General features: G+C 36.5%; 2 protein-coding genes across 3 annotated transcripts; both read left to right on the forward strand.

Annotated features, from left to right (window-relative positions):
- Positions 1 to 5,773: 5,773 nt before the first annotated feature.
- LOC115880246 (piggyBac transposable element-derived protein 4-like) lies at positions 5,774 to 8,421 on the forward strand. 2 transcript variants are annotated; one of them, XM_030897418.1, is made up of 2 exons: positions 5,774 to 8,021; positions 8,202 to 8,421. In XM_030897418.1, exons 1-2 carry the CDS (start codon positions 6,269 to 6,271, stop codon positions 8,237 to 8,239), a joined length of 1,791 nt encoding a protein of 596 aa, XP_030753278.1. In that variant the 5' UTR covers positions 5,774 to 6,268; the 3' UTR covers positions 8,240 to 8,421. The 2 variants fall into 2 exon arrangements, with proteins under 2 accessions (XP_030753278.1, XP_030753279.1); XM_030897419.1 differs by having other exon boundaries at positions 5,774 to 6,064; positions 6,329 to 8,421.
- Positions 8,422 to 17,047: 8,626 nt separating this feature from the next.
- LOC115880187 (zinc finger MYM-type protein 1-like) lies at positions 17,048 to 24,978 on the forward strand. Its single transcript, XM_030897324.1, has 2 exons — positions 17,048 to 17,161; positions 24,025 to 24,978. Exons 1-2 carry the CDS (start codon positions 17,048 to 17,050, stop codon positions 24,976 to 24,978), a joined length of 1,068 nt encoding a protein of 355 aa, XP_030753184.1.
- Positions 24,979 to 25,668: the final 690 nt, after the last annotated feature.

Genomic DNA, 25,668 nt, shown 5'->3' on the forward strand with positions numbered 1-25,668 from the left:
AGAAATAAATGCAGCAGCCTTATACAGAGTAACTTCCAGAATTGAAAATACCTACTCAAAACCTATCATCATCCTCGGAGATTTCAATGGTCAGAATCTATCATGGGGATCAGGCTTTAATAATATAAAGGGGGAGCAGATATTAGAGTTTTTAGATCTAAGTGGTATGGTCATCCTTAATAATGGAGAAGAAACAACCAGTTACATCACCCTTAACAAGAAAGAGTGTTCCAGACTTAATAATTTGTTCGGCAGAATTAAGCACTAAAGCAAAATTTGAGGTGATCCAGGACTGCGGAACGAGCGATCATTTACCTATAATGTGTATTGTGAGTAAAGCCATCATCGAAATTTCATCTGTTTTAATTTTTTTGAGGTATAGTGATGATGAGCAATAAATTCAATTATCTATTTGTACTTTACTATATTGTCATCATTTCGTTATTTAAATTTAGAAAAAGAAGTGGTATAATAAATCGTGTATTTACGTATATTATATTGTTTTTATATATTTTAGGTTGAAAACGGAAACGAAGAAAATGTTGGAAACGGACGCAATGTAGACGAGGAGCGCAATGTAGGTTTGCCCCCTGGTGGCCAAGTTCAACCAAATCTAATCGTCCAATTGGATAGGTTGAACTTGGCCCATATAAACAATATTATCAACAATAACCCTAATCGACCAAATACTGACAATGTAGTTGAAGGGTGACAAGCTATTCAAACTGTTGTAAATCATGCTGCGCGACGTCACGCCTTAATACCTACAAAACGCACCTACGATATCGCTTATACCGTGGGAAATCAAGAACAAGCAGAGGAGGTTATTCAAATGGATCGATGCGGAACTTTTACACATATATGTCCGTTTTGCAGCAGTCGATTTTTCTCGCGCGAATTGAAGAGTCCCATGGGACCTTTCAATCCCGCGTAACTGTTGCGACAAGGGAAATATACGCGTTCCAATTCTAAATCGTTGTCCGGCATATTTGAAAAACCTTCTTATCCAGGAGGGTTATTTACAGTTTCGTGAGAATATCCGTCTTGCGAATTCGCTTTTCGCCATGGCCTCTTTTAAAACATCTGTCCCGTATACGGCTAATCCACTCGGTGAGCAAGCTCACTGGTGTTTTACTGTCGCAGCCAGGTTTATCATCACGCCAACGATATTCCTATCGGTGAAATCACGGCCGATCGATTGCTGCGACACAATCAATATTATTTTATCGATTCTGCCGAAGCAATTGAACGTCGTTGCCAGTTTACTGACAACCGCGTGCCAGACGACGTTATTAGGAACGTCGAAATCATGCTGCGTAAAGACAACGAGCTAATCCGGGCTTACGTAACAATGGGAGAGGTGATTGCGACAATGTCACAAGGAAATGAGCCGTTAGATAATTTAGTAATTGAATTTCGGGACAATATTAATGAAGTGCGTCGACAGTACGCTTTACCTGAAAGTCGTTCCGAAATCGCAGCTGTCTTCACGGGTGAGGTACCTAGAGAGGTTAATCTGAAGATCTATCCTCGTCGCGATGGCGTAGCGCAGTGATTCCCAAAGTGGTCCAGGTGGACCCCCAGGGGTCCACGGGAGACTTGCTGGGGGTCTACGTAGGCGTGAACAAAAAATGGGGGTCCATAAGATGTTAATGGGGGTCCACGAAAATTTATCTGCTTTTGATAGTAAAGAGCAAAAATGTAAGCATAGTTTTTATAAGGGCCTACCTACATTGTTTTAAGTACCTATCTAAGCAGATAATATTTTAATAAGGCAAGCGACTGTTACTTGTCCAAACTTGCGTATTCGATATTACGTACAATTTCGTGTACAGACTTGCAAAGCGCTATCCGCCCGACAATGCTTAATGCTTGTTCAGACATGAACTTGATCACCACTATAAATACTTGATGCCAAAGGCAAACGCATTCATTTGTTTCCGGAATTTCGAAAAAAGGCGGAATTTGGAAAAAAAAGTTGTGAGAAAATTTATATCTGTGTTTGCTAGTGCCGGAGAAAAGTAAGTAACCTACCTTTTTTTGTTATAGTACTTAAGTATTTTGTTTACGTGTACTAGTCGGTTGATCACAACGGCCTGTATAGATAGGTAACTTAGTAACTTACAGATATTTTAATTGTCCTCTTTCGATTTGAAGACAAACACAGCACGTTTTATTCAATTGTTTTTTCACGAGAGAAACACTGCCTCTCTAAAAAGGCCGAATAAGCAATATTGCAGAGCAATTAATTTTGTAATTTTTCTTGCAAATAACTACTAATTTTATAAAACAGTAATTTCATAATCATTTTAAATTGGTTTTGAAGTAACTATTTTATCAAAACTATTCCTTTTCGGAAAGAGCGAGCGGTGCGCGGGCGACGGGAAAAGGGCGGGGCTTGGACTTCGATGCCAGTTTGTCACGTTTTAACAATGAACTTGTCGCAGGTAGAATGTATTGATGAGGATATCCATACCTACAGTCAACATTTAAGTGCTCTGCATGATGACTTCAAAACCAGGTTTGAAGATATACTGACGATGGATATACCACCATGGATCATAAATCCATTTGATGAAACGGAAGTGGCCAATGTTGTATTACAAGAGGAGCTGCTCGAGCTAAGCACTAATGAGGAGCTGAAGGTGAAATTTAGAAAAGGCTACCCAACATTTTGGCTGCAAGCAGAAATACCCGAAAAATATCCTGGACTGTGGGAAATCGCAAGGAATTTTTAATAGCTTTTCCCTCGTCATACCTTGTCGAAAGGAGTTTTAGTGCCGTTACAAACCTCTTAACAAAAAAAAAAGAGCAAATTAAACATCACAGAGCGGGGGATTTGCGGTTATTGCTCACAAAAATAAAGCCAAACATTGATCGTTTGCTGACACTCCATCAGATACATCCTTCCCATTAATTAAAATTATGACCTGAACCTATATTACCTTAATATTTTTTCTTGTAATTCTATTCTTTTAATAAATAAAGTGATATAAAATGTACCATTTTTCGTTTTTATTTTACATATCGGAATATAGGGACAGAACTCAGAAGTGACACAATTATTATTTTTTGGCGACTTTAAGAATGTGGTAGAAATGTAGCAGCAGGGGGTCCACCGAAACCAGTAAAATTTTGAAAGTGGCCCACGAGAAAAATAAGTTTGGGAACTACTGGCGTAGCGCATCAAAATGAAATCAAAAATCTCAACTGTTTCGCGGATCCCATGGTTTATCCTTTACTGTTTCTGTACGGCGACAGGGGATACAACACTGGCATGCCGCGATTGAGTAATCCTCGCAAGACGATTACTTTCAGTGAGTTTTATCGGTTCAGGATGATGTGTCAAGACCACTTTTCGATTATACATAACGCAAGAGAACTCTTCCAACAGTATATTGTTGATGTGTTTCTTAAAATCGAAGCCAATCAGCTTTGGTTTTACGAGACACACCAACAATATCAGAGATCGGCCTCGTACGCGTCCATTTTAAGTATGATCCCTCGCCGAGCCCAAGAGGGGAACTGTCGAGTGGGAAAGATAATTATTCTACCTTCCTCCTATTCCGGTCCGGTTCGCAGTCAAAACCGGCTGTATTTGGACGCCATGACCGTAGTTGCAAGGTGCGGTAAACTGGACCTTTTTATCACTTTTACATGTAATCCACATTGGGACGAGATTCGTCTCAATCTGGATTACAAACAAAAGTGGCAAAACCGACCGGATTTAGTGGTGAGAGTGACCTCGTAGATAAACAACTTTTCGGCATCATTATACGCAGTCGTCTCCGACAATCAAATTCATTGTATCTGCGGCAGAGACAATCCAGGTGCGACTTAAAAACAACAGTCGAATCCAAACAAAACAGTCGAATCATGCCTTACAACCGATACGCCACCCTCAAGTACAGGTGTCATATTAACTTTGATGTGTGCGGGTCTCTATCCTCCATGAAGTACCTTTTTAAATGCGTGCACAAAGGTGTTGATAGCGTCACCATTAAAGTGCATGGGAGAAGTCGCGTTGCGGAATGGAACGAAATCCGCAACTACCTGGATTGTAGGTATAGGAGTTCAATGGAGGCGGTTTGGAGGCTATTCGAATTCCCATTGACTCGAAGGTCCCATTCGGTCGTTTGTCTACCGGTTCATTTGCCTCTGGAACAGGATATCATCTTTAATTTGGATGAACCGGATGAGCAATTTTTAGCCCGTCGCCGTCGGTCGAAAAATTGATGGCATATTTCGATCTAAATGTGACATCGGTTGAGGCTCGTCAGTTCAAATATGTCGATATTCCGGAACATATTTTGTCTGGCAGAATCGGAACGCGTCTTGGGTCGCGCGAACCGGAAAGCGGACTAAAGTTGTTGGCGCAATTTGCGAGGTATCCCCTATCAACGTCGAACAGTTCCACTTAAAGCTCTTACTGCAGCACGTCCGAGGTGCCACCAGCTTCGAGTCCTTAAGGACTGTCGACGGTGTCCTACGTGAGACATTTCAGGAGGCGTGCCGGAAACTGAGACTACTGCATGATGGCACCGTTTATCGTTCAACAATGTCTGATGCAGCTCTTCACATGCCATCGTACCGTTTACGGTGCTTCTTCGGTTTATTGTGTCTCATATGTGTCGACGACACGTACGGGGCACAGTTGCCGTTGTTGTGGCAGGAGTTTAGGGAGCCTCATCTGATCATGGACTTTATAGATCAAGATTATTCCCGATCAGTAGCAATCTGAAAAGCTATGGATGCGATCAAAGAATCATAGCCAGCCGAGATGATCTCACGTTCGATCGCATCGGTATAAACGATATTGAAGCTGCGTCCAGGGACGAGTCCGACGCTGCGCGACCGGATCGAAAACTTTTAGATGACGAAAACGATGAAGAAGAGAGATTTGCGCCAACGTACCGAAGCAGAATACGGAATTGCCAAATTAAACGCGGAGCAATTGGCCGTGTATCAGGACGTGGTATTTCGTGTTCTGGCTCTGAACAGATCGATGGCTTAATAATCAGGAAATTTTAACACATTTTGAGATAGAGGATTACGTATGGACACGGCTGTTGGCGTCCCTAGAACAACCGTCTAACAACAAAGAACACGTTCTCGCCTATCTCACAGATCCGACGCAACGTCTATCGGCCAAAATCGTCGACAAGAACTTACTGTTCGTAGACGGTCCGGGAGGTACCGGCAAGACCTTCATCTTTAATGCCATCATTTCCAAGTTTAAAAGCAGTCCCGTACCGATTTCGGTTCTCGCGGTAGTTTGGACCGTAATAGCCGCCTCCTTAATGATTGACGGCAAAACGTGCCACCGTGCATTCCGTTTGCCCTTGAACATTGAGGGGACGACTACCGTTGGCTGGCCTGTCGAGCACGACAAATCGCACACGATTTCTCGTGTGGGACGAGGTGAGTATGACATCGAAACATGCCATGCAATCGATCGATAGGTATTTGCAAGATTTGCCGGACGACTTGACCAATTTGTCGTACATTCGGAGGCAAAGGAGTACTATTCGGGGGTGGTTTCAGGCAAACGTTACCCATAGTCATAGGAGGTGAACGCGGATCCGTTTTTAACAATTCGGTGGAGCCGTCCCCTTTGTGGCGACAGGTGCATTGTCAAGCGTTGAAAATTAACTTGCGGGCAATTAATAGAGGATCGGAACGCGCTTAAGCTTACGCCGATTGGCTGTTAAGTATGGGCGAGGGTCGATTGCCCGCGGTGCCTGTACGGGCGCCGAACGCTCCAAACAATCTGGTAATGATTAACACGTTCGCTACCAAGTGGCTCATATATGCGCCACAAGGATTTTTCTCATAGACCAGCGTCACACATTTGAGCCGTGGTTTCTACTGTACTAAATGATGAACAAAATATTAACGTTCGCAGATAGCGGTTTGTGCTTTGCATGTGGTCTATAGGAAAGTGTGGCGCATATCTGAGTCGCATGGTCTGTGCTTTGCTTCCACCGTTTAGTAGAAACTGAGTGTCAACCGGTACAACATAACATCCGAATTGTGCTGTGCTTTATTCTTGTTTTTAGTCCATGTAAGTGTTTTTTGTTTTACATATTATTAGGTATGGTATTTTGTATGATAATTCTACTAGAAAACAAAAAAAAATCATTATTACCACAAAGAAAATAAAACGTGCTGGAAAAGTGAGGTTACGTCACAAAATATTTTCCATTTTAGGCGCACGCTGTATTTCAAAGGTTTTTCGTCAATCTCGTTGTTTTTCTCTCAATTTCGTATGTTTGCTACATATTTACTCGTAACACGCGTAATAATATTCCCTTTGATGTTGTTTCAGTGTTTAGCTGGGATGGCTAAAAGAACATTTCTAAGCGAGAAAGACCTTCAAGAAGAGGCCGACAAAATTATGAACTCAGAAAATAATGAAAATCTTTCTCAGATGCTGGAACCTGATGAAATTCCAGAAATGTTTTCAGATTCTGGAAGTAGCTACAAGCCTTCATCAGAATCGGGTTCTAGTGTGGAACATTGTCCAAGTAGTGACTCGGAACATTTTAGTGATGAACCACATAGCGACCTTGATGAAAATGTTCCTGATAATGAACCAACGAATAATCAAGACGATATCGATAGTGACTGGGTCGAAATTGACGGTGAACCAGAGATTTTCGATTTTCTAGAAATCGAAGGGTTGAAAGTAAATATTTTAGAAAGCTCTACTGTCAGATATATATTTGAACTATTGTTTGATGACAACTTATTTGAAAAAATTTGTGAATGGATCAATCTACGTGCACTGTCAGTTATAGGCAATGTAATACCGAAGCATTCTACAATGAATAAATGGAAACCAATAACTCCTGATGAATTCCGCCGTTTTCTCGCATTATGTATGCTAATGGGGAACATAAAAATGCCCAACGTTAAGTGCTACTGGAGTAGGAATCCACTGTATGCCCACCCAATATTTGGAAATACAATGTCAAGAAATAGATTCGAACAAATTTTACGGTGTTTATGTTTTACCAAAAAAGATGATATAAAAACTTCTCGTTTACATAAAATTGAACAAGTTGCAGACCATCTTTTTGAAAACATACGACAGGTCTTATATCCTGGAAAAAACCTTTCCCTAGATGAAGCTTTGCTACTTTGGCGTGGACGATTGATATTTCGTCAGTATATTCCTAATAAGAGTGCAAAATATGGAATAAAATTGTATGAGCTTTGCACCCCTGACGGCTTTGTTTTAGAATGTCTGGTTTATACTGGGAAAGACACAGTTAACAATGAGACTGGCCATGCACAAGCTGTAGTAACAAAACTAGCTGAGCGATATTTTGGGAAAGGTCACACATTGTACTTGGACAATTATTACAACAGTGTAACTCTTGCAGAATTTCTTTATGAAAAAAAAACTCATGTGGTAGGAACATTGAGAAAAAACCGGAAGGGGAACCCAAAAGTAGTAGTTAACTACAAATTACGCAAAGGAGAGAGCATTTTCCGAAAAAAGAAAAATTTGATGGTCTTGAAGTGGAAGGACAAGCGCGACGTACTCATGATAACGACGTTGCATGGACCTGGATCTGAAAAAACTACTAATAAACGAGGGGCCGAACAAGAGAAACCGAGTGTTGTGGTTGACTATAACAAACATATGTCCGGTGTGGACAGGAGTGACCAAATGCTCTCATATTATACGACACCCAGAAAAACTATTAGGTGGTACCTAAAACTATTTTTCCATTTTGTAGACATATGCTTATGGAATGGTACATATTTGCACAACGTTGCTAAGAAAAAAAAAATTACGTACCTTGAATTCAGGGAGCTGCTGATACATGACTACCTTCAAGTTCAACTTCCATCAAGGAAAAGTCAGGTGAAACATTCATCTCATTATCCCAAAAAAACAGAAAAACGAAGAAGATGCCGAATTTGTTCCTCAAAAAAGAAAAGGTCACTGACATTTTTTCTTTGCGAGAAATGTAAAGACAAAGATGGAAAAGTGATTGGGCTGTGTGTAGATCCATGTTTTCGGGAGTATCACGAAGGCAGCCAGTAGATGATCTTTAGTATTTATGTCATTAGAAGTTTTTTTTTTGTTTTTTTTTGTGAGTTTCTTGATTTTGTTTGTTCTTGTGTTATCAGAATACTTTATTTTAAATGTAAAGACAAAGATGGAAAAATGATTGGGCTGTGTGTAGATCCATGTTTTCGGGAGTATCACGAAGGCAGCCAGTAGATAATCTTTAGTATTTATGTCATTAGAAGTTTTTTTTTGTTTTTTTTTGTGAGTTTCTTGTTTTTGTTTGTTCTTGTGTTATCAGAATACATTATTTTGTTCGTGTTTTGAAAGAAATAGAGTTTATTTACTTATATTTGTTAGTTTTATTACGTCTCATATTTGCGACATATGGTCTATGATATTTCAGTCATGCTATAGACCAGCGTCACATATATGAGCCGGATCAAAAAATCCTACAGGAATTGCATATTTTCCTCTCATATTGGATATATTACAATCAGAGAAGGTTTATTTCTTCTAATTTGTCATAATCTATATATGGTCCAGCAGGACGAAACATAAGAACAGCCCTGGTAGCGAACGTGTTAACGGCAATATAATTGTCAATAATATCTAATAGACTAATCTAATAGACTATGTGTACGACAGTGATGCTCTAAGCCCTCAGCACTCAAGGGTAGAAGAACGTCTCGAATTAGGTAATCACTCGATTTTGTGCCCTACCAATGGTGGCGTTGCGTTGATGATATTAACGAAATTTTATTGAATAAATTGACAGGAGAAACGTTCTACTACTACTCGTGTGACGAATACCTAGGTGAAGACGGGGACGATTTTCACGTGCCCGCAGATTTATTACATTCAGTAAAAACATCCAATTTGCCGCCTCACGAATTGAAAGTGAAAGTTGGAACTGTTGTCATGTTGGTGCGCAATTTGGATCTGGGCACCGGTTTGTGTAACGGCTGTCATCACTGGCGTTCGTCGCGGTACAACGGTGATGGTGCCGCGCATATTAATACGTGCTACGGTGCCAGCACTACCTCGAGACATAAAGGGATTGCAATTTCCCGTTCGGCTGGCCTTCGCGATGACCATAAATAAGAGTCAAAGGCCAGACATTGAAACGGGTTGGTTTGCATTTGCCTACGTCCTGCTTTGCCCACGGGCAACTGTATGTGGCTTTTTCTCGAGTCGGAGCTCCAGAAACCCTGCGTGTCAATATCGATAACAGTACGGTACAAGGCGCTTTTAACATCCGTCGCCAAGGTGGGGCGAAGTTAACGCGAAATGTGGTAATTAGAGAAATGTTTCAAACAGCTGCCGTACGCGAGGCGCAAGAAATTACCGAGGCCGTTAACGCAATCTATGAAGAGATACTTTTCCACGGTCTCGACACCAATAATATAATCGAAGGCGATATAGTCGAGCCTCCACAGGGGCACACTACACCGACACCTCCACCTACAAGGCCGAAAAAAACACGACAACAATCACCACACGATAATACACCACCCCCGCCACGCTAACGACCAAATCCCGGTGGCATCGTCATCAACACACCGCCCACACGACCACAATCACAATGCACACTATCGCCGCCCTCTCCCCCTGAACGACCACCAATTCATAATCCCGATTTACCGCACATGTCGGTAAACCAATTGGAAGCTCGAGATAATCATAATTATTATTTACAGATTTAATTGCATTAAAGAGTATTACCTTTGCACCAATGTAGAATAATTTTGGATCTTGTAATATTGTTAGATGTTTCAGTTTATAGAACCAGTTTCAGAATATTTCAGATTGAGAACACGAACGAGATAACGGAAACTGAGGAGGAAAATGTACGTTTGCTCCCTGGCGACCAAGTTCAACAGAATCTAATTATCAACTACAATCGACAATACTGACAATGTAATTGAAGGGCGACAAGCTATTCAAACTCTTGTACAGAGCTAATATGGGCTTACCTAACAATGGGAGAGGCAATTTCGAGAATATCACAACGAAATGAGCCGTTAGAAAACTTGGTAATAGGGTTTAGGGACAATATTAATAAAGTGAGTCAACAGAACGCTTTACCTGTCTGTGTGGATGAGGTACCATTGCGATAAAAAAAATAGTACAAGAATTAGTAGTCCCAGATAGAAGTCCTGGTCTATAAGAATATCGAGAAGTGGATATCATCGTCACTATGAAAACAATACAATTATGCCACCTAACTTTTCAGGCGTTACCATATGAATTTGGTAATAATTGGTAGGTATACATGGCGAAATAAAACTATAAAAAAATTACCTATCTTTTAAAAATGGGCAATTTTTCAAGTTTTAAAAATATTTTATTATAGACCAGCAGATTAAATCATATTTTCTTGTACTACTTTTTTTATCGTAATGGTACCTAGAGAGGTTAATGTGAAGATTTATCCTCGCCGCGATGGCGTACAGCATCAAAATGAACTCGAAATTCCCAGCTGTTTCGCGGATCCCATGGTTTATCCTTTACTGTTTCCTTACGGCGACAGGGGCTTTAATCCTGGCATGCAGCGATCTAGTAATCCTCGCAAGACGACTACTTTCAGTGAGTTTTACCTATTCAGGATAATGTGTCGAGACCATTTTTCGATAATTCACAACGCAGAAAAACTCTTCCAATAGTATATTGTTGATGCGGGGCCTAAAATCGAGGCCAATAGGCTTTGAAATTCCAAAACACACCAACAATATCAGAGATCGGCCTCGTACGCGTCCATTTAACTATAATCCGCTGCCGACCCAGAAGGAGAACTCTCGAGTGGGGAAGATAGCTATTTTACCTTCCTCTTATTCCGGTTCGGCTCGCAGTCTAAACCGGATCTTTTTATCACTTTTACCTGTAATTCACATTGGAACGAAATTCGTTTTAATTTGGATTACAAACTATAGTTAGTGAATCTGTTAATGATTGTGAGCTACTGCAAGAAGATGTAGTAAGATTTTGTGAATTTTGTAATGATAATAATTTAAAGTTAAAAAAAACTACATTAATAAAAAACGACTATCCACCATATTTTATTGACAAAACATTAAACGAAATACAAACCCTAAATCATACATATGAGGCGTTATACGAAAAAATACGAAGGATAGGAAAACAATATAACATACGAACATCTTTCAAAACACAAAATACACTTAGATCCATTTTATCACATACTAAACCAATGAATACAGAACAACAAACAAAACATGTAATATACAAAATACCATGTGAATGGTGAACACCACACCAACATAAAGATTATTTAAGAAAGAGAGATTTTCATATATCTAAGATTTGTCAGCATTCATGGGACACAGGGCACAGGATAAATTTTAATAACGCCAAAATTATAACAAAAGAAGCGATAGCCTCTAAAAGAAAAATAAAAGAGGTTTTTTTATACAATCTAATAAAAATAAATGTATTGCTCATGCATCTATAGATGTGAGTAATGTATGGCAATCGCCTCTTTGATTTTAAAGAACATAACATAAATAAACATAACATACGTAAAAATTAAAAATAATCATACAGAAAGCTTGGGGCTTTTTGGTTTTACCTTATTAAGTAATGGTTATCAGGTAATAATTGTTAATTTTGAAGTTTAACTTGATATGTGCCATTTTAACAGAACGTCAACGGTTTTTGTAGACGTATCTGTTTTAAAAAACTAAAGTGCTCTCGAATAGTTGAATTTAAATATTTTAAATAGTTTTTTCCTTTATTCCTTGTATTTCTTTGCTTCCGACGACAGAAAGAGATAAACTTTCCGAAACGTTAAATAATTTTTTGTTCGTTAGGTAAATTTGTATATCTGTACTTCTGACAAGTAGTTTCCGTTTGTATTAACGCAGAAGTGTTTACAAAAAATAACTATTTTATTTTGCAGATTTTCTTACAGTGGCAAAATACCCATAGAGGATTTTTTGGAGAGATGAATCCGCCACATAGGTATAGACATTTTTTAATTTAAAGTTAAATGTAGCAAAGTCCTATAAAATATCGTTTGCAAAAAGCAGGCGATGTTCAATTTAATTATTGTCTAAAAAATAAAAAAAATATTAACGTTGTTGATGATATCAGGGACTTGGATTGATCAAATTCAACTCTGCATTTAAGATGTTAGGATTCATTAAGCCCAGTTGTAAAGACTTTAGAAGCTCTAAGGTACTTTTAACCTTATATTACACATTTATCTACAATTGCTCAGCTGTTTAGTGGATCCCATGGTTTATCCTTCACTGTTTCCTTATGGGTACAGGGGATATAATCCTGGCATGCCGCAATTAAGTAATCCTCGCAAGACGATTACTTTTAGTGAGTTCTACCGATTCAGGATGAAGCGTCGAGCCCATTTTTCGATCACTCACAACGCAGGAGAACTCTTCCATCAGTATATTGTTGACGTGGGGCTTCAAATTGAAGCCAATAATATAATTTGGTATTACGAAACACACCAGCAATATCAGAGATCGGCCTCGTACGCATCTATATTATCAATTATCCGTCGCCGAGCCCAGGAGAGCTTGCCAGTTGGGAAGGTATATATAGTATAACAATTTTTCGTTAAATTAACCACCTCATTTCATAATTTACCTCGTCAAATTTATAACTTAAATTTTACACAATATATCAAATATGGAGGAATCTGCGCCGCGCCGGTGGCAATTAAACAAAATAGTTGTAGTAAACTTACTAAATAGTTTTTAATATTTTTAGGAGAACATGATGGATAATGATCAGGATAGGAATGAAAATTTGGAAGATAGAAAATTTTAAGGAATACAATTGGGCAGTCAAGTAATAAGTATCAAACGATATTTTCTTAGATAGATATAATGATAATATTTATATAGCAATTTTCTGCTAAAAGATATTATCTGCTATTAAAAAGTTAAATGACTATAATATTACTGTTACTATAATTATTAATAATTATAATAATACATATTTGAAAAACCTTCTTATTTAAGAGTGTTATTTACAGTTTCGTGAGAATATCCGTGTTAAGAATTCGCTTTTCGCTATGGTATCTTTAAAAAGGTCGGTTCTATTAGATTTATCATCAGATGAACGATATTCCTATCCACCTAAATCACAGCCGATCGATTGCTTAGACACAATCAATGCAAATAAAAATGCAATATAATAGCCTTCACTAGAAACAAAACAGTTTTTCGCTAGGAGTACCATATTAAAAATTATATTCTGAAAATGGCTGAACAGTTGCGGGATTTAGGAGTAGTAATGAATTTTAAAATATCCTTTAATTTGCATCAAGAAATTTTAAAAAAGTTTAATAATCAAAACATAGTGTATGTATTCCTCAAGAGCTTCCTTCATCGAAAAATCCATTACAAAAATTGGTGTCAGAAGTGGGATCCGGCGGAAGCAACAGAATTACAAAAGTAAGCGGTTTTCCGAAACAGTGGAATTGGTAGCAAGACGACATCTAGCAGTATATGTGTTGCGAAGAAAATTCGTTGTCAAGTCCACCCCGGCACTTGTATTGGTTTCAACAACTAGAGCACGTCACGAAGACGTCAAAGGCTTTAGGAAAGAATAGTTCATCTCTAATGGCAAGAGAAACATACATCGTTATCCTGCAAGTATACATTATTTATGTCTCTATATCCTGAACTTGAAAACGTAAACCAAGAACAAAGTAAGTAATATTTTTTCAAAAAGCTAAAGTTCTTTAAATAATTGCAATATGTCTGTCAACTACATTTCGCTGGAATTAGCTATAATCATCTTAACTAAATTTGATGGAACAAAATCTAAACTTTTCGAATTAATAGACAACTGTGACAAAGCTTGTAAATTAGTAAAACCATAATTAATAAATGTTCTATTTATAATATAATTGAAACAAAGCCTATTCAGAAAAACGAACAATTGGTACAGTGGCAATTAGAATTAAATTTATATAAGCAAAATTTAACAAAAAATATAATTTCCTACTGACTAAAATTGAAAATTGTTGTATTAAATTAATTAATTCACTAGATGAAGATCTTTCGACAGAATCAAGGGACGCTTGCACAAAACTCCTAAAAGAACAAGCTCTTAGTATTTTTATAACAGGTCTAAAACCTGATACTCAAATTTTAGTCAAATCACAGCGACCAATCTCATTAGAAAAAGCTATTGCAACAGCTCCACAAGAAGAGCAGGAGCTAAAATCTAAACAGAAAATTTTCAAATACTAAAGTCTAAATAACTCTATAGTGATATTCCGACTTCTGTAATATATCAGGTTTTTCTTTCTCTTGTAGGAACAAAAATTTTGCAAATCAAGTTAGACATTTTGAAAACCGATCAAATCATTCTAATAATAAAAACTCATTACATAATCAAGGCCCAAGCAACTTAAATCAAGATGAGAAAAGCATTTAACAGCCGGTACACCTGCTTTCTGTGCGAATTTTCCGTTCTAAATCTAAGACCACCGATTCGTCGGCCGGTTTCGGAGTTACACTCCATCATCAGGACGACTTTGATAGTCTACCTCGACCTGGGTGGTATCCTTGGCCTGGCAAGCTTTAAACAGAAAATTCGCACATAAAGTAGGTGTACGGCTGTTAAATGCTATTCTCAACTTTAGCCCTGCTAAAATGCGTACGAATTAAATTAAGATAATTCGAACACTTAAATTTTGTAAATATTGCAAAAAGAACGGACATCTGAATGTAGGACACAATGAAATAAAAGAGAATATAATAATAAAATAAGAGGGAGGGGAATACAAATCATAACGCTAATCAAAATCCATTAGCTCAATTTCAAAATGTATCTTTCAACGAAGAGGGCTCTCGGAATACGGCCACTTCGAGAACCGCCCAAACAGTCCAGACCGAATTTCAACCATCAACTTCGTAGTAATGACTTATGTCCAAATCGACATTTCTGAACTTATAAATAATCCTTCTAATTTTCTTATAGATAGTGGTGCTGACGTTTGCATAGTTAGATTATCTCAATTAAAAGGAAATACTTTAATATAATATGAAGGAAATTCTATAATTCTAAAAGGTATCAATCACAATGTCTCAAATCCTACCAGAACATTAGGGTATTCTAAATTAAATTTAACTAGAGTAGGAATTCACATTTCGCATACATACTTCTATTACACCCCCTGCTCTTAGCCTAGAAAATATTTCTCACGATTCTATTAAAAGTGATTGAAATATTTAAGAAACTTCCTTAAGGAGAAGTCAAAGTGTTACACAATTAAAAGTGTTACACAATAAACAAATGTTATTTCCTTTTTAATTTTTTTCGCAGGGGAAAGTGTATATGTAGTATATTTAATGTAATCACACTCTATATTTTATTTTTCTTACTTCAAATATATTTTATCGTAAGTTAGTAGTATTAGTTAGATAAGTAAACCCTAAAATTTTCCATTATTATAACTTTAGGTCTATAATTATTGCTATTTAATTTTAATTGTATTTGCTAGTACATAATTCAAGTATTTAGAACAATCAAATGGTGCCTTACAAACGATGCTTCGCGCTCAAGTACTGGTGACATATCTATTATGACGTGTAAGAGTTTTTGTCCTCCATGAAGTACCTCTTCAAATACGTGCATAAAGGAGTTGATAGCGTCGCCATTAAGTCGCATGGGAGAAGTCACGTAGCGGAATGGAACGAGATTAGAAAAACTACCAGAACTGCAATTAGATGAGTTCAATGGCAGCGACTTGGAGGCTTTTCGAATTCCCATTGGGTCGAAGGTCTCATTCGATTATGTGTCCACCAGTTCATTTTGTCTCTGGAACAAGATATTAACTTCGATCCAGATTTGGATGAACTGAATCAGACTTTGGTAGTCTACCTAGACCGAATTTCAAAATCTATCTTTAAATGAAGAGGGCTCTCGGAATACGGTCACTTCGAACAGCCCAAACAGTCCAGGACAAATTTCAACCATCAACTTCGCAGTAATGACTTATGTCCAAATCCACATTTCTGAACTTATAAATAAACGTCCTTAAGGAGAAGTCAAAGGGTTACACAATTAAGAGATAAACAAATATTATTAACAGTCAAATGATGCCTTACAAACGATGCTTCGCCCTCAAGTACTGGGGGTTATTTTGACGTGTAAGGGTCTTTATCCTCCATGAAGTACCTCTTCAAATATGTGCACAAAGGAGTTGTTAGCGTCGCCATTAAGGCGCATGGGGGAAGTTGCTTAGCGGAATGGAACGAGATTCGAAACTACCAGGACTGCAGATACATGAGTTCAATGGAGGCGACTTGGGAGCTTTTCGAATTCCCATTGAGTCAAAAATCTCATTCGGTCATGTTCATTTTGTCTCTGGTACAATATATTATCTTCGATCCAGATTTGGATGAACTGGATCAGACTTTGGTAGTCTACCTCGATCGAATTTCAAAATCTATCTTTAAATGAAGAGGGCTCTCGGAATACGGTAACTTCGAACAGCCCAAACAGTCCAGGACGAATTTCAACAATCAACTTCGCAGTAATGACTTATGTCCAAATCTACATTTCTGAACTTATAAATAAACGTACTTAAGGAGAAGTCAAAGGGTTACACAATTAAAATATAAACAAATATTATTTCTCTTTAATTTTCTTCGTAGGGAAAAGTGTATATGATATTTAATGTAATCACACTGATTTTATTTTTCTTATTTCAAATGTATTTTATCGTTAGTTAATGTAGCATTTGTTAGATAAGTAAACCTCAAAATTTTCCTTTGTTATAACTTTAGGTCCATAATTGCTATTTAATTATATTTATATTTGCTAGTACAAAATTCAAGTACTGGTGGCTATTTTGACGTGTAAGGGTCTTTAACCTCCATGAAGTACCTCTTCAAGTATATGCACAAAGGAGTTGTTAGCGTCGCCATTAACCCTTGGCACCGGGACGCGTAATCGACGAGCGCCCCCGTCATCCGGCCGGCCGCATCATTCGATAGCGCTTGACATCTTCCAGAGTATACAGCAATGCGTGATCAGTACGAAAACGCAAAAAGGCGGAAACCTAGTGAACCATCAACATCAAGCTCGGCAGTACATGAATTATTTCGTAGCGAACAGAACACGAGACGACGATGCTGGGTATGCTACAACATCGAGAAGAACTATTTTTTTATGTATAAGTGTTGTATTGGATGTATAAATCGCACACCTTTGTGTTCTTTAGAACACTTTACGTACTATCATAATAACCTTTGAACATTTTATAAATAATGTAATGTGTTTTTGTAAAGTTGTAGGCCAGTACAGTTTTTACCGTTTTTATTATCTCTAATAAATAATATCCTGTTTGTGTTTCGTTTTTTTTGCAAAGCAAGGAAATCTCCATCAAATATCTGTTGTAAAATAAATTTTCTACTATATGGCACAGAAAAATTGAAGTATATGCATGTATCCGGTCAAATACCGTAGCCGCATAAATGTTATTGCAGTCAAATGAAAAGGATGCACATGATGCATCACCGGATTATAACGCGAGCTAGTATATACAAAAATGATGCAAGTGATGCATCACCGGGCTCAAGGGGTTAAGGCGCATGGCGGAAGTTGCGTAGCGGAGTGGAACGACATTCGAAACTACCAGGACTGCAGATACATGAGTTCAATGGAGGCGACTTGGGAGCTTTTTGAATTCCCATTGAGTAAAAAATCTCATTCGGTCATGTTCATTTTGTCTCTGGTACAATATATTATCTTCGATCCAGATTTGGATGAACTGGATCAGACTTTGGTAGTCTACCTCGACCAAGTTCGGAATACGGCCACTTCGAGAACCGCCCAAACAGTCCAGAATTTCAACCATCAACTGCGCAGTAATGACTTATGTCCAAATCGGCATTTCTGAACTTATAAATATATATAACCCTTTTAATTTTCTTATAGATAGTGGTACTGACATTTGCATAGTTAAATTATCTCAATTAAAAGGAAATACTTTAATATAATATGTAGGAAATTCTATAATTCTAAAAGGTATCAATCACAATTCATCAAATACTACCAGAACGTTAGGTTTGGTTTGGTTATAAATTAAGTTAACTAAAGAAGGTATTCTAATTTCACATCATACATACTTCTATTACACCCTGTTCTTAGCTTAGAAAATATTTCTCACGATTCTATAAAAATTGGTTGAACTATTGAAGAAACGCCCTTAAGGAGAAGTCAAAGGGTTACACAATTAAAATATAAACAAATATTATTTCCTTTTTAATTTTCTTCGCAGGGGAAAGTGTATATGATATTTAATGTAATCACACTGTATATTTTATTTTTCTAATTTCAAATGTATTTTATCGTAAGTTAATGTAGCATTTGTTAGATAAGTAAACCCCAAAATTATCCTTTATTATAACTTTCGGTCCATAATTGCTATTTAATTATATTTGTATTTGCTAGTACAAAATTCATATATTTACTACAGTTAAATGGTGCCTTACAAATGATGCTTCGCCCTCAAGTACTGGTGACATATCTATTTTGACGTGTAAGGGTCTTTATCCTCCATGAAGTACCTTTTCAAATATGTGTACAAAGAGTTGTCAGCATCGCCATTAAGGCGCATGGGGGAAGTCGCGTAGCGGAATGGAACGAGATTCTAAAAAACTACCAGGACTGCAGATACATGAGTTCAATGGAGGCGACTTGGAGGCTTTTCGAATTCCCATTGAGTCGAAAGTCTCATTCGGTCATGTTCATTTTGTCTCTGGAACAAGATATTATCTTCTATCCAGATTTAGATGAACTGGATCAGACTTTGGTCGTCTACCTCGACCGAATTTCAAAATGTATCTTTAAACGAAGAGGGCTCTCGGAATACGGCCACTTCGAGAACCGCCCAAACAGTCCAGATCAAATTTCAACCATCAACTTTGCAGTAATGACTTTTGTCCAAATCGACATTTCGAAACTTATAAATATAACCCTTCTAATTTTCTTATAGATAGTGGTGTTGACATTTGCTTAGTTAAATTATCTCAATTAAAAGGAAATACTTTAATATAATATGAAGGAAATTCCATAATACTAAAAAAATCAATCACAATGCATCAAATTAGAACGTTAGGGTTGGTTCTAAATTAAATTTAACTATAGAAGGTATTCTAATTTCGCATCATACATACTTCTATTACACCTGCTTTTAGATTAGGAAATATTTCTCACGATTCTATAAAAAGTGATTGAAATATTGAAGAAACGCCCTTAAGAAGAAGTCAATTAGTATTAATTAATAATCATTAATTAATCAAAAAACACAATTAAAAGATAAAAAAATATTATTTCCTTTTTAATTTTCTTCGCAGGTGAAAGTGTATATGATATTTAAAGTAATCACACTGTATATTTTATTTTTCTAATTTCAAATGTATTTTATCGTAAGTTTAAGTATATAATAATTCCTAACCCCAAAAATTTTCATTTATTATAACTTTAGGTCCATAATTGCTATTTAATTATATTTGTATTTGCTAGTACAAAATTCATGTAAATAAATTTACAACAGTCAAATGGTGCCTTACAAACGTTGCTTCGTCCTCAAGTACTGGTGACATATCTATTTTGACGTGTAAGGGTCTTTGTAAGTTAATGTAGCATTTGTTAGATAAGTAAACCCCAAAATTATCCTTTATTATAACTTTAGGTCCATAATTGCTATTTAATTATATTTGTATTTGCTAGTACAAAATTCATATATTTACAACAGTTAAATGGTGCCTTACAAACGATGCTTCGCCTCTTGTAAGGCTCTTTGTCCTCCATGAAGTACCTCTTCAAGTATGTGCACAAAGGAGTTGTTAGCGTCGCCATTAAGGCACATGGGGGAAGTCGCGTAGCGGAATGGAACGAGATTGGAAACTACCAGGACTTACATGAGGTCAATGGAGGTGACTTGGAGGCTTTTCGAATTCCCATTGAGTCGAAAGTCTCAATACCTCGACCGAATTTCAAAATGTATCTTTAAACGAAGAGGGCTCTCGGAATACGGTCACTTCGAACAGCCCAGACCGAATTTCAACCATCAACTTTGCAGTAATGACTTATGTCCAAATCGACATTTCGGAACTTATAAATATATAACCCTTCTAATTTTCTTATAGATAGTGGTGCTGACAATTGCTTAGTCAAATTATCCCAATTAAAAGAAAATACTTTAGAATAATATGAAGGAAATACTATAATTCTAAAAGGTATCAATTATAATGCCTCAAATCCTATCAGAACGTTAGGGTTGGTTTAGTTTGGTTCTAAATTAATTTTAACTATAGAAGGTATTCAAATTTCGCATACATACTTCTATTACACCTGCTCTTAGTCTACAAAATATTTTTCACGATTCTATAAAAAGTGATTGAAATATTGAAGAAAGCCTTTAAGGAGAAGTCAAAGGGTTACACAATTAAAAGATAAACAAATATAATTTCCCTTTTAATTTTCTTCGCAGGGGAAAGTGCATATGATATTTAATGGAATCACACTGTATATTTTATTGTTTGTTATTTCAAATAATGTATTTTATCGTAAGTTAATGTAGCATTAGTTAGATAAGTAAACACCAAAATTTTCCTTTAGGTCCATAATTGCTATTTAATTATATTTGTATTTACTAACACAAAATTCATAATTATAATATTATTGTTACTATAATTATTAATAATTATAATAATACATATTTAAAAAACCTTCTTATTCAAGAGTGTTATCCACAGTTTCGTGAGAATATCCGCCTTGAGAATTCGCTTTTCGCCATGGCCTCTCTAAAAAGGTCGGTTCTATTAGATTTATCATCAGATGAACGATATTCCTATCCTAATCTATCATCTATCCTATCTATCACGTAAATCACAGCCGATCGATTGCTTAGGTACAATCAATGCAAATAAATAAAAATGGAAAAGATGTAAAATCCTTCACTGGAAACAAACCAGTTTTTCTCTAGGAGTACCATATTAAAAATTATATTCTGAAAAGGGCTGAACAGTTGCGGGATTTATGAGTAGTAATGGATTTTAAAATATCCTTTAATTTGCATATCGAATATGTAACCAATAACTGTAACAGACTTAGATTTTGTTTCAAGAAATTTTAAAAATTTTAATAATCAAAAAATAATGTATGTATTCCTCAAGAGTTTTCTTCATCGAAAAATTCATTACAAAAATTGGTATCAGAAGTGAGATCCGGCGGAAACAACAGAATTACAAAAGTAAGCGGTTTTCCGAAACAGTGGAATTGGTAGCAAGACGACATCTAGCAGTATTTGTGTTGTGGAGAAAATTCGTTGTCAAGTCCACCCCGGCACTTAGGAAGGAACAGTTCATCTCTGATAGCAAGAGGAACATACATCGTTATCCTGCAAATCTACATTATTTATGTCTCTATAGCCTGAACTTGAAAACGTAAATCAAGAACAAAGTAATATTTCTTGAAAAAGCCAAAGTTCTTTCCTCGACCTTAAAATCCAAAAGATGTAAAATCTTTCTTAGGACTGGTCGGATATTACAGAAAATGTATAAAAGACTTTGCGAAAATATCAAAAACCAACTACGTTATTAAATAAGGATATAAAATTTAAATAGGACAATATATGCGAGAAAATAGGCAATTATAATGTAGTAAGTATAGATACAAAATGTACAATACCAGATGTCAATATAAATTGTGTCAGAGTTATATCTGACCACAAAATGCTTGTTTGATTACATTACATTTTACATTTGACAATCGTTCGGTAGCACGCATTACGATTCTGTATCGCTTTTAGGTAAACATTCTGTTCGGTCTCGAAGCAACTGAAAGACAATCGAGATTCGAGTAATACAGAAACTAAAAGGTAACAACCGTTTTCTATGACATACTGACAGTAGGATGTAATAGTAACAGTGACGCTTTCAAATTCGCCTTGTTATAACGCTTCTGATCAACTATTTCTAAAGGTTTGAGAATAAGTGAGTAAGGGCAGATTTACAGGTAACCTTTTACTTTACCTTTTTTCCAGAAGGACTAAGTAATACTGAATTTTCTTTGAGGCCCCGAAGAGAATCCGTATGATTATGCAGCAGTGGCGAAGTTATGGGGGGGCTTTGGGGGGCTTAGCCCCCCCAAATGTAGAATTAGCCCTCCCAAAATGTTTGACGCTCTATGCAATACAAGCTCGATTACAGTCGGTCCCTGGTCTGTCAGTGTTAATATGTCACTCGATAGTTTAAAGTTTAACCTAGAAATAATTCTGCGAAAACAATATATTGTGACGATCCTATAAGATACCGAAATCAGCGAGTCGTTGGCAACGTCGCATCGAACACTGATCGACGGATTTCTGGGAACTTCGCATTGGCAACTTCGATAATATTCCGGAACATAACATTCGACGGTTCTCTCGTATACACTAGAACGAGAGAGAGATAGACGCAATCATATATAAGCGGAGCGACCGTCCGTTGTTGATGTCAATTCAGTTTTCAGTATCGAGCAGTCGAGCCAGTGATTTTAATTTACTATAGTGCAGTAAATTGTAGATAGTGTGTTTTAAATAAATAGTTTAAATAATATTCATATATTCAAAGATAGTTTTGTGTTGAATATTGAATAAGACTATAGTGCTAGTTTGTGTAGTGTTTTGAAAGAAATTATCCAGCAACGTTTTGTGTAAGGTACGTGTGTTCCTAATTTGATTTACAATCATGTCATTGCTTTCCTTGTTTCCTTGCGTTACCATGCGATAGTAACTGTTTTAGTAATATTTTTAAAAGTTTTTAACGCTTGGTCATATTTTTAGTCGCTCTGTTAATAAAAAGAATATCAAATGTAAGTATTATTTCTATTTCTCTCATTTCTAGTCTTTGAGTAATTGTTGAAGTTGAAAAAATGAAGAAAACGACTGCAGACATCAGATCATTTTTTAAACGAAAATCACCAATAACGACAACAACTGTCCAAAATGTGGAAACAGGGAACAAAGTGCTCGAAGGTAAGAAGTGGGAATAACTAATACACGGGGTGGTCCATTCAAGTTAAGACAGCTTAATATTGCACATCGTATATGATGTGGAGGTAGATAAAGAGTTTTGGGCATTCATTGTCTTAATTTAGGTTTTCACACATGATGACGATCATCACGATGTTACGAAAATGGCGTACTGTTTATCGTTTGTGACTTACGGATGCGATTTTTATCTCAAAAAACTATTTCACCCATAGTACATAGCTTTGTATAGTATAGGGATTTCTAATAATAAATACTTTTTCCTTTTTCTTTCTTTCTTCCACATACAAAATTGTTTTTTTTAGTAGTATTAGTACAAAAAATACGTCTTTTCGGGACGAGTAAGAAAGTTTACCGGACGAGGCGCAGCGGAGTCCGGTAATCTTATGAATCACGAACAGTATATTTTGTACGAATAGAACATAATATTTTTTCTCCAACCCTTCCTTTTGATATGAAATTAAACGTATTTAATTTGTTGAATTGGATGCAATTAATTCTGACGTTTATTGTTAACGTATTGACATCGCCCTACTGTCACTAATCTTTAACTATGTTCCATTAGCATCTGTGAGTAGTAAGTACTTCCTGAAATTGCTGAACGGCGCGCTGAGCTAAAGAATTAATATCGAAACATTGCAATGCAAAATATTCCAGGAAGTTTAATTAATAATGAATGTAAGCTGTTAAAATTGGAACCGATGGTATTGTGAGAGTAAAATCAGTTGTGCGGAATCCAGTACGGGCAGTTGATAATGGAACATAGTCTTTTTGGTACGCGTACCGCAAAGTGTTTACTTTTCCGGTACGGTTGTCGTAGTGACAGGGCATTGTTCTAAAATCGCCTAATTTTTTACAGATTAGTGTTCAAATATAGCGACATATCCGGGGGGTTGGAGAAAAATGTTTTTTTTTACATTTTTTTTAAATGAATTAAAGTGTATTTTATTTTGTATTACAGAACCGTTCTCCAGGACGGATCCACTATCATCCTCTAGTAGTTCCAGTATTACCTATCAAGGTCAACCCGATCAGCCAACCCATCGTCACGAGACATTACCTGAAAATAATATCTGATATTATTTTGACATTGTCACGGCAGGGAATGCCATTTAGAGGTCACGACGAATCTGATGACTCCTCAAACAAGGGCAATGAATCTTACAACAAATATTTCAATCTCAGTAGTTCAGGTATACAAAATGATATTATTAATAATGCTGGAAATATTATACAATCCAAAATAATCGGCGAAATCAAAGAATGTGGAGCCTCTGCAATAATGGTTGATGAAGCAAGGTGCTTCAAAGAGCAACAGTTGTCATTCTGTGTGCGTTACACAAAAAAATTGGAGATAGAAGAACGATTTTTGGGGTTCGTAGAATGTTCTCAACAACGTGATGCGTCAAGCTTGTGCACTTTGATAATAAATTTCATAGATAAATTGGGCCTAAGAAACTTTCCAATAATTGCACAAGCCTATGATGGTGCAAGCGTGATGTCGGGAAGAAACGGTGGCTTACAAGCAAAGATAAGGGAAATACATCCTGAAGCGATTTACATTCACTGTATGGCCCACAGACTTAACTTAGCTGTTGTTGACTCATGCAATGACATACAGGGAGTTAAAGAGTTTTTCAATATCTTGGAATCTTTATTTGTGCACTTTTCCCAGCCGTCAAACCATAAAACCTTCATTGAGACACAGAAGGCATTAGGAACCAAGACACTGGAACTCAGTAGGATTTCAGACACTAGATGGAGTTGTAGGAGCAATAATTGCCAAGGCGTTAAAAATAATTATTCCTCAATTATTGTGGCTCTTAAATATGAAATTGAGGAAAATTCCAATAGAAACGTTGTTGAGGCGATGGGTCTTTTAACAAGCTTGACTACAAAAAAAGTTTCTAGTTAATTTAGTTCTGCTGACTGACATTTTGTTAACTGTAAATGTTTTGAGCAAACAACTACAAGGAAAGGAGAGTACATTAGGGGCATCCACAGACATCATAAATGGAACTATAAAATGCTTGGAAGAGAAAAGGAATGAGGCATCATTTAATACTTTATGGCAAGAGATTAAAAAAATAGCACAAGAAAGTGATGTTATTTTAGATATTGGAAGAACTTCCAAGAGAAAAAGGACAATGCCACCTAATTTGACTGATTTTGCAGTAATGTCGACTATAGGACGGGATGAAAATGAAGATGCTTGTACTAGTTCTGAAACATCTTTGAATGAAATAATAGCTATTTATGTAACTAGTACCTAAAATGATGTTTTTTAGGACGAATCATTACTGTTTGCGGACGAGGCGTTAGCCGAGTCCGAAATAGTAGATGAGTCCTAAAAAACATAATTTAGGTACGTGTTACATACACTATTTTTTGTCATACGCTTTTTACAGTTTTTTAGAACGCATATTTGCAAATTTTCCATATTTGAAATTATAATGTTTGAAAAGTTGGCTTATAAATTCATATCTTAGTAACGAGTTTGTTTATTTCATCGCATTTTGACATGTCATTCGAAATTTGTCACAAAAATCACACAAATTCATCAACAATTTTAAAATGTTCCAAAATCCCGAACATATTGCTAATA

The sequence above is a fragment of the Sitophilus oryzae genome, unplaced genomic scaffold (genome assembly GCF_002938485.1).
Source record: "Sitophilus oryzae breed Bouriz unplaced genomic scaffold, Soryzae_2.0 scaffold_1620_pilon_pilon, whole genome shotgun sequence".
Lineage (NCBI taxonomy): Eukaryota > Metazoa > Arthropoda > Insecta > Coleoptera > Curculionidae > Sitophilus > Sitophilus oryzae.

Coding starts and splice junctions, on each gene's coding strand:
- LOC115880246 (XM_030897418.1), top strand. CDS start 6,269: ATGTTTGCTACATATTTACTCGTAACACGCGTAATAATATTCCCTTTG. Junction 8,022..8,201: donor AGTGATTGGGCTGTGTGTAG/ATCCATGTTTTC, acceptor GGCTGTGTGTAG/ATCCATGTTTTCGGGAGTAT.
- LOC115880187 (XM_030897324.1), top strand. CDS start 17,048: ATGCGTGATCAGTACGAAAACGCAAAAAGGCGGAAACCTAGTGAACCA. Junction 17,162..24,024: donor ACACGAGACGACGATGCTGG/GTATGCTACAAC, acceptor TTTGTATTACAG/AACCGTTCTCCAGGACGGAT.